This window comes from Canis lupus, chromosome 22 (genome assembly GCF_048164855.1).
Source record: "Canis lupus baileyi chromosome 22, mCanLup2.hap1, whole genome shotgun sequence".
Lineage (NCBI taxonomy): Eukaryota > Metazoa > Chordata > Mammalia > Carnivora > Canidae > Canis > Canis lupus.
The window spans coordinates 50,625,432-50,641,342 of record NC_132859.1 but is presented as its reverse complement, the minus strand read 5'-3'; the positions used below and the strand labels follow the sequence as shown (position 1 = coordinate 50,641,342).

At 38.2% G+C, this 15,911-nt stretch overlaps 1 protein-coding gene and 1 long non-coding RNA gene across 6 annotated transcripts in view; one reads left to right on the top strand and one right to left on the bottom strand.

Moving 5' to 3' along the window:
• The window catches only part of LOC140614338 (uncharacterized), a 55,032-nt gene that overhangs the window by 9,243 nt on the left and 29,878 nt on the right, over positions 1-15,911 (top strand). The gene's annotated exons all lie outside the window — the stretch shown is intronic.
• TCAIM (T cell activation inhibitor, mitochondrial) overlaps positions 1-15,911 on the bottom strand; it is a 53,677-nt gene that overhangs the window by 30,488 nt on the left and 7,278 nt on the right. For all 5 annotated transcript variants that reach the window (XM_072793571.1, XM_072793569.1, XM_072793570.1 and 2 more), the window contains exons 2-3: positions 10,801-10,873; positions 7,975-8,113 (exon numbers count right to left, since the gene is read on the bottom strand). In XM_072793571.1, coding sequence (XP_072649672.1) covers positions 7,975-8,113; positions 10,801-10,829 — 168 coding nt within the window. In that variant the 5' untranslated portion in view covers positions 10,830-10,873. The remainder of the gene's footprint in view (positions 1-7,974; positions 8,114-10,800; positions 10,874-15,911) is intronic.

Here is a 15,911-nt window from a genome sequence, read left to right as displayed (position 1 = left end):
TGGACATTGCTCCTATGAACATGGGGGGCAGGTGCTCCTGCAGATCACTACACTTGTATTTTTGGGGTAAATCCCCAGTAGTGCAATTGCTGGATCATAGGGTATCTCTATTTTTAACTTTGAGGAACCTCCACACAGTTTTCCAGAGTGGTTATATCAGTTCACATTCCCACCAACAGTGTAAGAAGGTTCCCCTTTCTCCACATCCTCTCCAACATTTGTTGTTTCCTGTCTTGTTAATTTTAGCCATTCTGACTGGTGTGGGGTGGTGTCTCATTGCGGTTTTGATTTATATTTCCCTGATATCAAGTGATGTGGAACATTTTTTCATATGTCCATTGGCCATTTGTTTGGAGAAATGTCTGTTCAGGTCTTCTGCCCATTTCTTGACTGGATTATTATTATTTTGTGTGTGTGTGTGTGTGTGTGTGTGTGTGTGTGTTAAGTTTGATAAGTTCTTTGTTGTTTGTTTTACAAACCCTTGTATGGAGGGCTGACTTTCAATAGATCACAGCGAGGGAGCTACTTCGCTACGGACGAAATTCCGACCCAGAAGCAGGTCATCTACGAATGGTTTAGCACCGGGTTCCCCACGAACCTGCGTTTCAAGATGGGTGACGGGGCGGCCCCCTTTCCGACTGTGCCCGTTTCCCGTGCCCGTTTCCTGTCCACGGCAGGGTACACCATGCCATGCAGCAGAAGCTTTTAATCTTGATGAAGTCCCAATAGTTCATTTTTGCTTTTATTTCCCTTGCCTTTGGAGATTTGTCTAGGTCGAAGAGGTTGCCGCCTTGTCCAGCAAGAAGTGTTCCAATTTCATTCTCTTACATGTGGCTGTCCAATTTTTCTAGCACCATTTGTTGAAGTGACTGTCTTTTTTCCAGTTGGTATTCTTTCCTGTTCTAAGGGTTATTGACCATAGAGTTGAGAGCCCATTTCTGGGTTCTCTATTCTATTCCATTGATCTATGCTTTTTTGTGCCCGTATCATACTCCTACTGTCTTGATGATCACAGCTCTATAATATAGCTTAAAGTCAGGCATTGTGATGCCCCCAGCTTTGGTTTTCTTTTTCAACATTCCTCTGCTATTTGAGGTCTTTTCTTGTTCCATACAAATCTTATGATTATTTGTTTCATCTCTGTGAAAAATGTTGATGGTATTTTATAGGGATTGTATTGGATATGTAGATCGCTCTGTGTAGCATACACATTTTCACAATATTTATTCTTCCAATCCATGAGCATGGAATGTTTTCCACTTCTTTGTGTCTTCCTCAATTTCTTTCATAGTGTTCTGTAGTTTTTAAGAGTATAGATCTTTCAGTAGAACAGGTATTAATTCTTCTTTAAATATTTGGTAGAATTTCTCTGGGAAGCCATGTGACCCTAGACACTTGCTTATTCGGAGTTTTTTGATGACTGCTTCAGTTTCCTTGCTGGTTATTGGTCTGTTCAGGTTTTCTACTTCTTCCTGTTTCAGTTTGGTAGTTTATAACTTTCCAGGAATGCACCCAATTCTTCCAGATTGCCTAATTCGCTGGCATACAGTTGCTCATGATACATTCTTAAAATTTGCTTTAATATTTCTTGCAGGGCTGGTTTAGTGATCACAAATTCTTTTATTTTCTGTTTGTTCTGGAAGCTCTTTATCTCTCCTTCCATTCTGCATGACAGCCCTGCTGGGTAAAGTATTCTTCATTGCATATTTTTCTCATTTAGTATCCTGAGTGTATCATGCAGGTCCTTTCTGGCCTGCCAGGGTCTCTGTGGATATGTCTTCTGACAGCCTAATGTTTCTACTTCTGTAGATTAGGAACCTCTCGTCTTGAGCTGCTTTCAGGATTTTCTCTTTATCTCTGAAATTTGCAAGCATCACTAACATATGTCTGGGTGTTGACCTACCTTCATTTTGAAAGGGGTCCTCTCTATCTCTTGGACTTGAACACCTGTTTCCTCTCCAGATTAGGGAAGTTCTCAGCTATGATTTGGTCACATATGCCTTCTGGCCCTCTCTCTTCTTCCTCAGAGACTACAATAATTCTAATATTGTTTTGTTTTATAGTATCACTGATTTCTCCAAGCCTCTCCTCATGGTCCATGTTGATTTTGTTTCTTTTCTTAGCTTCTTTCCTTTCCATCAACTTGTCTTTATGTCACCGACTCTCTTCTTCCTCATTTACCCTAGCTGTTAGAGCATCCAATTTAGATTGCAGCTCAGTTAAATCATTTTTAATTTGGCCTCATTAGATTTTATTTCTGCACTAAGAGATTCTCTAGTGTCTTTTATGCTTTTTTCAAGCCCAATAAGTAACTTTATAATCATTATCCTGAATTCCAGCTCTGACATTTTGCTTATAACCATATTGATTATATATGTGGCAGAGAGTATTACCACATATTAGCAAAGAGTGGTTCTTTGCTCTGAATTCCTCCTTCTAGTCATTTTGCCCAGAGAAAAATGGATGAATAAGAGAACAAAATAAAAAATAGTGATAACACAAGCAAAATACACACTAGACAAATCCAAAGAGGTCAGAAACCAAAGAAGAAAAGAATAAGAAAAATATAGGGGAGGGAGAGAGAATATAATCTCCCAGGTGGACAAAACAGGGTGATCTAGTTGGTCCTGGGTGTATTTTGGTCTGTTTGTTAGAAGACACTGAATCACAAAATTGTAAAGAAAGCAAAACTTTATATATATAATTGAATTATAGTGAAAGGAAGCCAAAAATGAAGACTCTATCTCTACTCTATACAATGTAGGCGTAAAAAAATGAAGGTTAAAAAAAGAATTAAAAAGAAGGAGCTGATAAAATAAGGAAGTGGTTGAAAAGGGAAAAAAGAAAAGGAAAATTTTAAACAGAAACAAATCATGAATTCTATATACTATTTTCCCCTAGAGCTGGAGTTTTGCAGTCCTGTGTGCTCCATAAACTTGGTGTTCTCTATACTTCCAAGTGTTCTTCTGGGGGAGGAGACTTCCATGCTGATTCTCAGGTGTCTGCCTGGGTGGGGTAGCACCGCCCCTTGTCAGGGGGCCAGGCTCAGTGTAAACTGCTTTTGGTTACTCTATGTGGCTTTTGTTCCCTGAAGGCTTTCTGAACCTCTTTAGAGGATGAAAATAAAAATGGCTATGCACCATCTTCACCCACAGAGGTGAAAGATCATAGTCCTCTCTCCACAGTAAACCCTCAGGGATAAGTAGTCTTCACTTTTTTGTGTGCCAAACTCTGTAGTGTCCTGTGGTGCACACCCGCACTAATCCTCCAGGGGGGAAGGTGGAGGGGCATCGCATTTTTGCCCTTTGCAGAACCCCCACACAGAGTTGTTGCTGGACTGTACCATGATTCATGGTTTATAGTGAACCAAGCTCACTTCTAGGCTCTCTGACCAAACTGATTTCCCCACTCCAATGCTTGGGAACTCTTGCACTCAGGCACCCTTGTTCTTTCTGTGACCCAGTGAATCCTGAGACTACCCTGTGCCACCCAGGATTCTGTCCTGCTTCACCACCTGAGCACCTTTCAGGCAGGGACGTCTCTCACTGGAGCAGATTTCTAAAGGTTCTGATTTTGCACTCCAGGGCTATCTCACTTTCTGGTAGCTGGCTTAGCGGCTCCCTCCCCCCACCATTTATCACTGATATACTGTGTAAGATTCACTTCACCCTATCTCCCTACCTTGCAAAAAAAGTGGTCACTTTTCTATTTGCAGAATTCCAGCAATTCTTTTTTTTTTTTTTAAAGATTTTATTTTTATTCATAGATTGACAGGGGGGGTGGGCAGAGACACAGGCAGAGGCAGAAGCAGGCTCCATATGGGGAGCCCGACGTGGGACTTGATCCCAGGACTCCAGGATCATGCCCTGGGCCAAAGGCAGGTGCTAAACCGCTGAGCCACCCAGGGATCCCCCAGCAATTCTTTTCTTACATCTTAGGTTTAATTCATAGGTGTTCAAAATGATTTGATAGTTATCTAGCTAAATTCAGGGGAACAGATGAAACGAGGTCCCCTACTCTTCCGCTTACTTGCCTTTCTCCTGCTTGTTTTGTGTATTTTATAACTGAGTTAAAATGAAGAGGATTAACAACAATAGCTGTGCTTTACTTTGAGACTGTTTCCTCTAGAAAAGGGACAAGAGTGTCCCGTACAAATGCAGAGAAGACAGGACTGCACATGAAGTGCCAAAAAGGGTGAACTGCCTTCGCAGACTGCATTTTGGTGATGGTATGCTTAAAATGAGAGAGAAGGGGACAAAGACGCAACAGAATGGCAGTGTGGGACCCAGGAAATTTAACAAAAATCCCCTACCCCTGGACAAGCAGAGCAGGACTAACTCCATTTTGTGCTGCACCCGCCACCTCCTGTATTACCCCCACATGACCTGCTTATTGCTTAAGGCACTGCCCCACCCTAGTCAAGCCATTGAGCACACCCTTACGGGAAATTGGCTCATAAAAATGTAACCCTGTCTTGTGCCCGCCAAAACTGCGTGCCAATTCTGACCAGAGTGATGGGCCAGTTCAAATAGATAATATAGGGTAAAATGTAATTCAATTGGCCACCTGCGTATGGACCGACATGACTGTGCAACTTTCTGTGTGTGTTATAATCTCATTGGCCACGGGCCCCTATAAAACTGCTATGCTTCTTAGCCTCGGGGTCCAAGTCCCTGCTCTGCTGTGTCGCTGTGTCGGGTATACTTGGACCCAAGCTTGAGCTTGTAAATAAACCCTCATGTTTTTGCATCGGTGTAGGCTCCTTGGTGGTTTCTCGGATTCGCAATCTTGGGCACAACAGTAGGAAAGGGACAAAGATAGCAAAAGAATGGCAGGATATGGGGGACAAAGTGTGCTGGAAAGGAAGGTGGGCTGACAGTCTCCAATACGGCAATCTGGGAGAGCCTCATGAAAGGCCACACCTAAACAAGAAAAGAAAGAAGCCACATCTATGTGACTGACCCCAAATAAAAACCCAGAAACCAAGGCTTGAAACAGGGTAGGCACTCTAATACGAGTTCAAAAGTAAATGTAAATACAGTTGACTCCAGAACAACATGGGTTAGAACTGCATGGGCCCACTTAAAAGTAGATTTGTTGGATAAATACAGCACTGTAAATGTATTTTTCTCTTCCTTATGATTTCTTAGTAACATTTTCTTTTCTCTAGCTATTTTATTGCAAGAATATAGGATATTATAAATATACCATGCAGAATATGTGTTAACTGAATATATTATTGGTAAGGCTCCTGGTCAATAGTAGGCTATTAGTAGTTAAGTTTTTGGGAAGTCAAAGGTTATACATAGATTTTTGAATGCGTAGGGGGTTAGTGCCCCAACCCCTGCATTGTTCAAGGTTCAGTTTTATTAACTTACCAGAACAATTACATTTCAGGTATATTGTGTTGGAGCTCTCCATGACCACTCTTCAATTTAGTAGAAGAATTTATAGAACTCAGAAAAGCTGTTATACTCATGATTATGATTTATTATAGCAAAGGATACAGATTAAAATCAGAAAAGGTAAAAGGCATGTAGGGTAGAGTCCAGAAGAGGCCAGGTGAAAGATTCCAGTTCTCCTCTCCCAGGGGATTTATAAAGCTAGTCCTTAATTCCCCACCAACAATGCATGACAAAGCATGAGAAGTGCTGCCAACCAAGGAAGCTCATCTAAGCCTTGGTGTTCAGCATTTTACTGGGCTCACTCATGCAGGCATGTAGTGCCTATGTGACTGACTTTATTCAAATGGTCTCCAGTATACTCAAAGGGCCTCAGACATATGAAAACCGGCATTCACCGAAACTCACATTTTTACCATAAGAAACCTGGCATGGCTTGAGACCTCACACATACAAAAGATGCCCATAAGGTAGGATATTCTAATGGCTCAGAGCTAATATCCCAGGAGGCAGTCAAGGGCCAACACCAAAGCCAGACATTTCTTTGGAATGTAGAGTTTAAGTAACCTGTGTCTGAGTTCACTTTTTAGAACACATAGAAGGTTTAATTAAAAAAAAAAAAAAACATTGGTAGAGGAGGGAAAACATTCACCTACTACCAGGCATAATTCTTCCACACATGTTGGGTTTAAAAACTTTAAATAAATAAATATCCATCTCCAAAGTAATGGATATTTTTCTGTTGATTCATTTTACTAATTATTAGAAAGGATCTGACTTTTAAAAGCCAATATATATATCAAATATTACAATCAGAATATTTTCCTAGAGCAAAGAAGCAAAATTAATTTTTTTCCACTGCAAGTAGAAAAATATTATATAATAATGTTCTAAATTTTCTAGAGTTCTAAATTCCTTTTCATGTTAAACCAGGTATTAATGTTAAGGAAGATAAATAGAACCAATGAAATAATCTTGACCTTCCTCACCAAGTTTATTTAAGTTACTTTTTATCTCTGTTTGTACTCCTTGAGCACATAATAACTGAAGTTGTAGCGAAGTGAACCAGCAGCATGCAACAGAAGGGAAAACCACTTAGCCCACTGAAAAACTTTCCTTATAACTATCCTTAAAAAAAAAATTGACCATGGCAACAGAAGCCTGAAATTTTCTTTCAAACACTAAATTTTATTCTAAAAATTGGCTCAGAAAACATGATTACTAATACTTTAAAGAGTCTCCACGGGATACCTGGGTGGCTCTCAGCCATTGAGCCTTCAGTTCAGGGCATGATCCCAGGTTCCTGGGATCGAGTCCCGAGTCCCACATCAGGCTCCCTGGAGGGAGCCTGCTTCTCCCTCTGCCTATGTCTCTGCCTCTTTCTCTGTGTCTCTCATGAATAAATAAATAAAATCTTAAAAAAAAAAGAGTTCCCATGATAGCTTTATTGTCTTCATAAAAAAATGACTGCTTTCATATAAAGGAAAAACCCAGCCTATCTCCTGTGTACCTCCTTTATAGTCACACAAAACACTTCACTTCTGATACTTCTGGTCACCAAATGTTTTTCCCCACAATGAACAATTTTCTGTAACACCAGCTGGATGTCCTACAATTTAACTCAATTCTGACATTATGTGCCCAGAGACCGTGTCAGATCCCACAGGTTAAGGGCTCTGTTCCCCAAGACTGCTCTCCCTCCACTGCCCCTTCCACATACACACACTTCAGATGCCAATCACTCCTGTTACCACCTGTGCTTTTAATCAACCAGTAATTTGCAGCAACCCCCTCCTTAGATTCTATTAACTTGCTAGAGCAGTTTACAGAACTCAGGGAAAAACTTACTTATGTTTACCTTATAAAGGATACAATAAAGAATGCAACTAACTAGCCAGGTAAACAGAGACACAGTGTCCCAAGTGCAGGAGCTTTGGTCCCCATGGAGTTTGGGATCACGACCCTTCAGTGTAGACGTGTTTGCCCACCTGGAAGCTGGCTGAATGCCATTACTACTAGAATTATATGGAGGCTTCCTCATGTAGGCATGATCAGTTATTAACTCTATTTCCAGCCCTTCTCTCCTCTCAGAGGTTGAGGGTTGGGGCTGAAAATTCCAAGCTTCTAATCATGCTTTGGTGTTTCTGGTGGCCAGCCCCCATCCAGGAGCCCAGGGTCACAACATTAGAACAGAAGATGCTCCTGGTGTTGCTATCACTTACGGATTCACCAGGGTTTTAGGAGTCAGGTGTCAGGGATGGGGTCAAAGACCAAAGAACAGAACAAGAGATGTTTCCAGTGTTCTTCTCACTTAGGAAGCCACAGGGTTTTAGGAACTAGGTGGCAGGAACTGGGGGAAAAGATCAATGTATGTCTTTCCATTCCCTCAGATTTCATAAAACAATAGTTACAGTTTCAATTTTCAATATGTATATTTCAAAGTAATTAAAAACACTGACTTTATTACTATGACAACACAATCCAAATTTATAGAACTCTATTATATTGAGTCAAAAAAGCAAAATTTCAGTTTATGAAATGTGGACTAACGGTTAAATAAATATATGTTTACCCTTTCTCTGGGGTGCTGTCCAAAGAAATCTGGATGTACTGCAAAATAGAATGGCCTCAAGGCATTGACTGCTTCAGCTCCTGATAAAGCTCTTGAGGAGTTTCGAAACCAGGGTGGAAATATCTTCTCTAGACATAACCTTTTAAAAAGATGTGAATTTATTATTCACCAAAGCACTGACACACACACACACACAGATTCTCCAATGCATAAAGTGACACTATAATAACATTAAAATTATTATGTATGAAAAATACCATAGAAAAAGATCCATTTGTTCTTCTCTTCCTCCACCCACCCGTCCTCCTCAGCTACTATGCGCCCTTGAAGGCAGTAAACATGTTTTATGTATACATGCTGTTGTTGGCTATGTTAGTTGGCATCTGTCTAAAGGCAGAGATCAAAACACACTTAGACATGTGAGAGAAGAACTGGGAAAGGAAGGAGAAGATAGGGAGAACTTTCAGACCATGATTTAGGCCTGACACCTGCAGGGTAGAGGAGAGGCAGGAGGACTGGATAGGAAGTCTTAGATTGTAGCAGTTTCAAGGGCTCAGCCAGGCTAATGAGGAACTGGACCAAAGGCAACCACTGGAGGAGTCCTGTGTCTTGCTGGAATGAACCTGACTTAGTATTCCTGCTTTGCTTGGTCAGTGACAGCCAAGAAAGTGTGGCATTGAGGCAAATCCATTTGGTGGACCCAGAGAGATAGGAGAGCTCAGTGGATATCTTATGCTGCCACAGCATAGGGTTTGGCACAAGTGTTATTAATGTATGTTAAATGAGTATCTATCTAGTAGGTAGTTAATGAAAGGAAACTCAACAGAATCAAGGAAAACTAAATCAAAAGCAATATCATGTTGCTTGAAATTGAGCAAATTTGGCACAGGAAAATCTGAGTTATAAGACATTAGGAAAGGATTATATTTTTGAAAGACGAATTGCTAGAAGAGAGGACAGCAAACCTTTTCTGAAAAAGGGTCTTACAGTAAACACTTTAGGCTTTGTGGACCACATGGCCTGTGTTAGACTTATTCTACTTAGCCATTGTAGCGGGAAAGCAGCCACAATAAGCACATGAATGAGTGTGCCCATGGTCAAATAGATCTTTACTTACATAAATAGGTAGTGGGCCCATCTGACCCATAGACTATACTTTGCTGACCTCTGCACTAGAGGATTTCTTTAAATATAAGTATCTCAAGTACATTTAAAAATACATGTACAATTTACTTCTAATTTTTGTAGACCACAGACTATGTAGGGTGAGAAATTTGTCAAATCATATGGATTTTTCCAAAAAAGAAAGTTATTCAACTGGTAAGAGCAACATTGCCTTGAGTCAAATCAAATGGAGAGCCATTAAGGACACTTTAGGAGATTGGCGAATTTACAGACTGGAGTAACAGAATGTCACTACTGGTATCTATTTTATATTTAAAGCATATGACTTGATTGCTAATTAACAGCAAAGAATTTGCGCTGCAATTACTCTACAGCAGTGTTTTTCATGATCCATGGTGTGATAAAATTAACCTACAGGGTCATGACCAGTATTAAAAAAGAGAAGACATGCAACAGAAAATATCACTGGATATTGTGTGTGGCAAGGGCAACTCCTGTTATGGAACTTGTACTGTATGCATTATGATTAAAATATAGTTTTCTGAAGACTAGAATAAAACAAGCTCGAAAAGTGGTGGTTCTATAATGCAATCACTACTATTCACTGCCTATCAACACCATGGAGTGAAGAGGCAAGCATTCCTCTAGGCTCCTATGGCGTCTCCTTGTATTGGAGCATGAAAATACAATATATTAGTCTATTTTTCTGTGGTTGAACATTATTAAGATACCACAACATGAATAATGTCTTTTTTTTTTTTTGAAGAATGTCTCCACATCTGCAGAAGAACAAGTTTTCAGGGCACGGTATCTCAGTTTGTTTGTTTCCCTGCCTCTACTTCTCCCCTCTCTACCTCCTAAGAATTGTGTCATAAATTCAATTAGAGAAAGTTTTCCTTTCTTTGATAATCTTTGTCATATACAAGTTGGTGGAAAAAGTCTGTTTCCCCTAAATAACCCCCATTGACAGTGACTATTTACTTGCACAGGATAGTTATTTAAAAGTACTAATTACTGCCAAATATGTTTTAGGAACCTGAAACATCACATATTATTTTTATGAAACAGGTCAAATTGTATTTTAGTTTTATATTTGGAGCCAGATGTACACTATTATTCCCTTTTTTGGCTTAGCTACCAAGAAACCGAACTAAATTTGACATCTGAGTAATTGTTTAATCAGTTCTGCCTTTCAACACAATAATCTTTTTCTTTACAGGGCTTCTGATGTCTTTCAATTAGCTCATTATGCCTATTATAAAATGCCAATTAAATTTGTATAGTTGAAGTCCTTAAATCCTTTCTTGAAATAGGATTTAGATTATATGTCATAAATAACAAACACAGTAGTCAAATGATCTTACTATACAATTTAAATGTAAAGTGGTTTTCCATCTGATAGCAATAGAGTTGAGGGCAACATGACAAAAACTGTGCTAAGGACAAACTCTATCTTTCCTCCTCTTAAACTTTTCAGACTGAATTATTCTGAAAGATAGTATTCTTTTCACCTTCTGCCCTGAAGAGGAACTCTTGGAGGACCTGGATATTCATATGAATTTTCTTTTTCTCTTTTTGTTCCTGCCCTCCACCACCATTATATAATTTTAGAATTTGAAAAATTACAATAAATTAAAATTAGCCAAATGCATAACAGAATCCCCCTTCCGTATTAATTACAGATTGGACCACAAAGCTTACCTTCTCACAGGTCTCAGGTGGCAAAACATTTCTGAATATATATGTATATCAACTCCCAGGCATCCATTAATCACTTAAAAAGTTAAGCAGATACAAGTGATGAACAAAGAGAATTTGAAATGAAAACATTACCGTTTATATTAGCACCCCCCAAGTGAAATGCTTATCTATAAATCTGACAAAATATGTACAAGATCTAAATGAGTAAAATTACAAAAATGATGAATGAAATCAAAGAAGAATTAAATAAATAGATATCACATGCCCATGGATAGGATGACTCAATATTGTCAAGATGTCAGTACTTTCCAACTTAATCTATAGGACAACAAATTGAATCTACAGATTCAGTACAATCCCAATCAAAACTCCAGTAAGTTATTTTATGGATATTGACAAACTCGAGTAAAAGACGCAGAATAGCCAACTCAATATTGAAGAACAAAGTTGGAAGAATGACACTACCTGACTTCAAGACTCACTATACAGCTATAGTTATCAAGACAGTGTGGTACTGGTAAAAGAATAGACAAATGGATCAATGGAACAGAATAAAGAACCCAGAAATAGATCCACATAAATACAGCCAACTGATCTTTAGAGCAAAGATAATCTTTTCAACAAATGGTGCTAAAACAACTGGACATCGACATGCAAATAAATTAATCCAGGTACAGACCTTATACCCTTCACAAAAATTTACTCAAAACGGGTCACAAACTTAAACATAAATCACAAAACTATAAAACTCCTAGAAAATAATATAGGAAAAAAAACCTAGATGACCTTGGGTATGTTGATGACTTTTAGATATAACACCAGAGGCATGATCCATGAAAAAAGAATTGATAAAGTGAACTTTCTTAAAAGTAAAAACTTGTGCTCTGCAAAAGACAATGAGAAGACAAACCACAGACTGGAGGAAATATTTGCAAAAGATATACATATTTGAAAAAGAGATTGTTATTTCCATTTTGGTGGTTTGTCTTTATAGTAAATAAAAATTTCTGAACAAAGAAAAAAATGGGCCAAAGACTTGGACACCTCATCAAGTAAGATATATAGATGGTAAATAATCAAAGGAAAAGATGTTCAACATGATATATCATTAGCAAACTGCAAATTAAAACAACAACGAAATACTACTACACATCTATTAGAATATCCAAAGTCCAGAGCATTGACAACACTAAATGCTGATGAAGATGTAGAGCAAAATGAATTCTTACTGCTGGTGGGAATGCAAAATGGCACAGCCACTTTGGAGGACAGTATGGTAGTTTCTTACAAAACCAAACATACTTTCACCACATGATCACTCTCACACAATCACACTCCTTGGTATTTACTCAAATGAACTAAAAACTATGTTTACATAGAAACCTGCACACCAATGTTTATAGTAGCTTTATTCATAACTGCCAAAACTTGGGAGCAGTCAGGATTTTTTCAGTAGGTGAATGGATAAATAAACTGTAGTACATCCAGACAATGGAATATTATTTAGCACTAAAAAGAAAAGGTCATCAAGCCATGTAAGAAAAGATGTGGAAGAAGCTTCCAAAGTGATAGTAATTAGAACAGTATGATATTGACATAAAAACAGACATTTAGATTAACAGGACAGAATAGAGAGCCCTCAATAAATCTATGCATATATGGTTAATTTATGACAAAGGAGCCAAGAGTATACCATGGGGAAAAGATAGTCTCTTCAAGAAATGGTGTTGGGAAAACTGGACAGCCATATACAAAAGAATGAAACTGAACCTCATATACCACACACAAAAACTAATTCAAAATGGATTAAAGACTTGAACACAAGACCTAAAAGCATAAAACTCCTAGAAAAAGAAAAAGGTGGCCAGCTCTTTAACACAGGTCTTGGCAATGCTTTTTTGAATCAGAAACCAAAAGCAAAAGTAACTAAGAAAAAAGAAACAATTAGGACTACATCAAACTAAAAAGCTTTTGCACAGCAAAGGAAACCATCAACAAAATGAAAAAGCAACCTATTTATTGGGAGAAAATAACTGCAAAATCCAATAAGGGGCCAATATCCAAAATACATAAAGAACTCAACTCAATAGCAAACAATCTGATTAAAAAATAGGCAGAAGGCTATTGGCTCAGAGGTTTAGCGCAGCCTTCAGCCCAGGGCCTGATCCTGGAGACCTGGAATTGAGTCCCATGGCAGGCTCCCTGCCTGGAGCCTGCTTCTGCCTCTGCCTGTGTCTGCCTCTCTCTCACTCTCTCTGTGTCTCTCATGAATAAATAAATAAAATCTTAAAAAAAATAGAAGATTTGAATGGACATTTTTCTAAAGAAGACATACAGAATGGCCAACAGACATATGAAAAGATGCTCAACCTCATTATCAGGGAAATGCAAATGAAAACTACAATAAGATAATACTTCATATCTGTTAGAATGGTTACTACCAAAAAGACAAAAGAAATAACAAGGGTTGGTGAGGATGTGGAGAAAAGGAAACCCTTGTACACTGTTGGTGGGAATGTAAATTGGTGCAGCCACTATGGAAAACAGTATGGAGGTTCCTCAAAAAATTAAAGATTGAACTACCATATGATCCAACAATTCCTTCTGGGTTATTTATCCAAAGAAAACAAAACCACTAATTCAAAAAGATGTATGCATCCTCATGTTCTTGCAGCATTATTCACAATAGCCAAGATATGGACACAACCAAAGTATCCATTGATGAATGAATACAGAAAATGTGATACACACACACAATCAAATATTTTTCAGCCATAAAAAAGAATGAAATCTTCCATTTGCAACAATATAGATGGATCTCAGGGACAGTATGCTAAGTGAAATAAGTCAGACAAAGAAAGACAAATACTGCACAATCTCTCTTAAATGTGGGATCTGAAAACAAAACAAAACAAAAAACAAAAACAAAATGAAAAAACCCACCAAACTTATAAATATAGAGAACAGATTGGTGGCTGCTAAAGGAGGGGTGTGAGTAGAGAAGAAATGGGTGAACTGTCTTTTTTTAGTTTAAATAAACTCAATATAGATTTTTTAAAAGTTTAAAAAAGATAAAGAAATTAGTCATCAAGCCACAAAAAGACATAGAGGAAACTTAAATGCAAATTACTAAGTGACAGGGTCACCTGGGTGGCTCAGTGGTTGAGCATCTGCCAGGGCATGATCCCGGGGTCCTGGGATTGAGTCCCATATCAGGCTCCCTGCAGGGAACCTGCTTCTCCCTCTACCTGTGTCTCTGCCTCTCTCTCTCGGTGTCTCTCATGAATAAATGAATAAAATCTTTAAAAAAAATTACTAAGTGACAGAAGCCAATTTGCAAAGATTATATAATATATGATTCCAACTATATAATATTCTGGAAAAGGCAAAGCTATGGAAACAGTAAAAAGTTCAGTAGTTGCCAGGGGTTGGGGGAGAGAGGGATGAATAGGTGGAGCAGAGGATTTTTAGGGCAGTGAAACTATTCTCTATACTACCACGGTGGATACATAAAATACTTTTATCAAAACCCTAATAGAGGGATATACAACATCAAGAGTGAACCCTAATATAAGCTGTGGACTTTGGGTGATAATGATGTGTCAGTTAGGTTCATGAATTCTAACAAATGTAGCATGCAGGTATGGAAGACTGTGTGTATCAGGAACAAGGAGTATATTGGGAACTCTATATTTTGCTGTGAACCTAAAAGTGTTCTAAAAAGTTTATTTTTTAAAAAAATTCAAGCTTACAAAAATTAAAGAAGTCAAGCAGATAAAAGGGGGAAGAAAATTTTAATTACATGATCTTTTCCAATAATTTAGATTTTAGGAAAATCTTCAACTACAGTATGGTATCCATGTCAACTGACATAATGATTTAAAGAATCCTATGAGAAAAAAATCCTATAAGTAGTTCCTAAATAAGCCTTGAAATGCCACATTATTCACACAATAATCACCTGGTAAAAAACTCTTTCCCTCTATTATCAAGCTGTTAGCTTTCTCACTCTCCATTATTCCATTCTTCCAGAGATCTACTGAGCAACAGTCTCTTAAACCACTAGTTTCTAAAATCATATTCTGTCAAATCTTGAGCATTAAGTATGCTTAAAAAAATCTTCACATGAGGGGTGCCTGGGTGGCTTAGTTGGTTAAGGGTCCAACTCTTGATTTCAGCTCAGGTCATGATCCCAGGATCATGAGATCGAGCCCCATGTCAGGCTCTGTGCTGGGTGTGGAGCCTGCTTAAGAGTCTCTCTCTCTCTCCCTTTCCCCATACCCCAATTCCTCCACAAAAAATATTTTTATGATGTATTAATATACCTGAACCAAGATAATGTAATGAAGCATAACTGCCATTAATAGAATGATAGAATTATGTTTTTTAAGGCCAATCAAAAATAGCCTTTAAAAATGTACATATTCAAACAACAATGGATACTTTATTTTCTGGTTGACTGATGTGGCAAGAGTCTCTGGGATGCAGAACGTGTTTAGAGGTATCTATTTAAATGTTTAAAAAGGTGATTTTAGGGACGCCTGAGTGGCTCAGTGGTTGAGCACCTGCCTTTGCCTCAGGACATGATCCCGGGGTCCTGGGATCGAGTCCCACATTGGGTTTCTTGTGTGGAGCCTGCTTCTCCCTCTGCCTGTGTCTCTGCCTCTCTCTCTCTCTCTGTCATGAATAAATAAAATCTTAAAAAAAAAAAAAAAGGTGATTTTATTTAACCATTCATCTTTAATTTTGTTTGAGACAAATACACAGATACAAGAAATACTCCTACCATTCTGAAGATTTCTGAGACCAAATGGAGATGCAATGAGGAAAAAGAACCATTTAGACTATCTAAAGATTCAATGCAATCTGTGATGGACTAAATTCTCACCAAATTATTTCTCAAGAAATAACCAAATAATCTAATCTTAGTTAAGACAGCACAGATACAAGGCTCAAAGCTTGCAAAAAAAAAAAAAAAAAAAACCTAGAGGGATATACATATGCGATCTGTAACTGGCTATTTCCAGGTAATAGGATATTAAGTGCTTTCATTTTTTTTAATTTCCTAGTTTATTTACAATGAACATGTGACATCTGTTCTTAAAATTCTT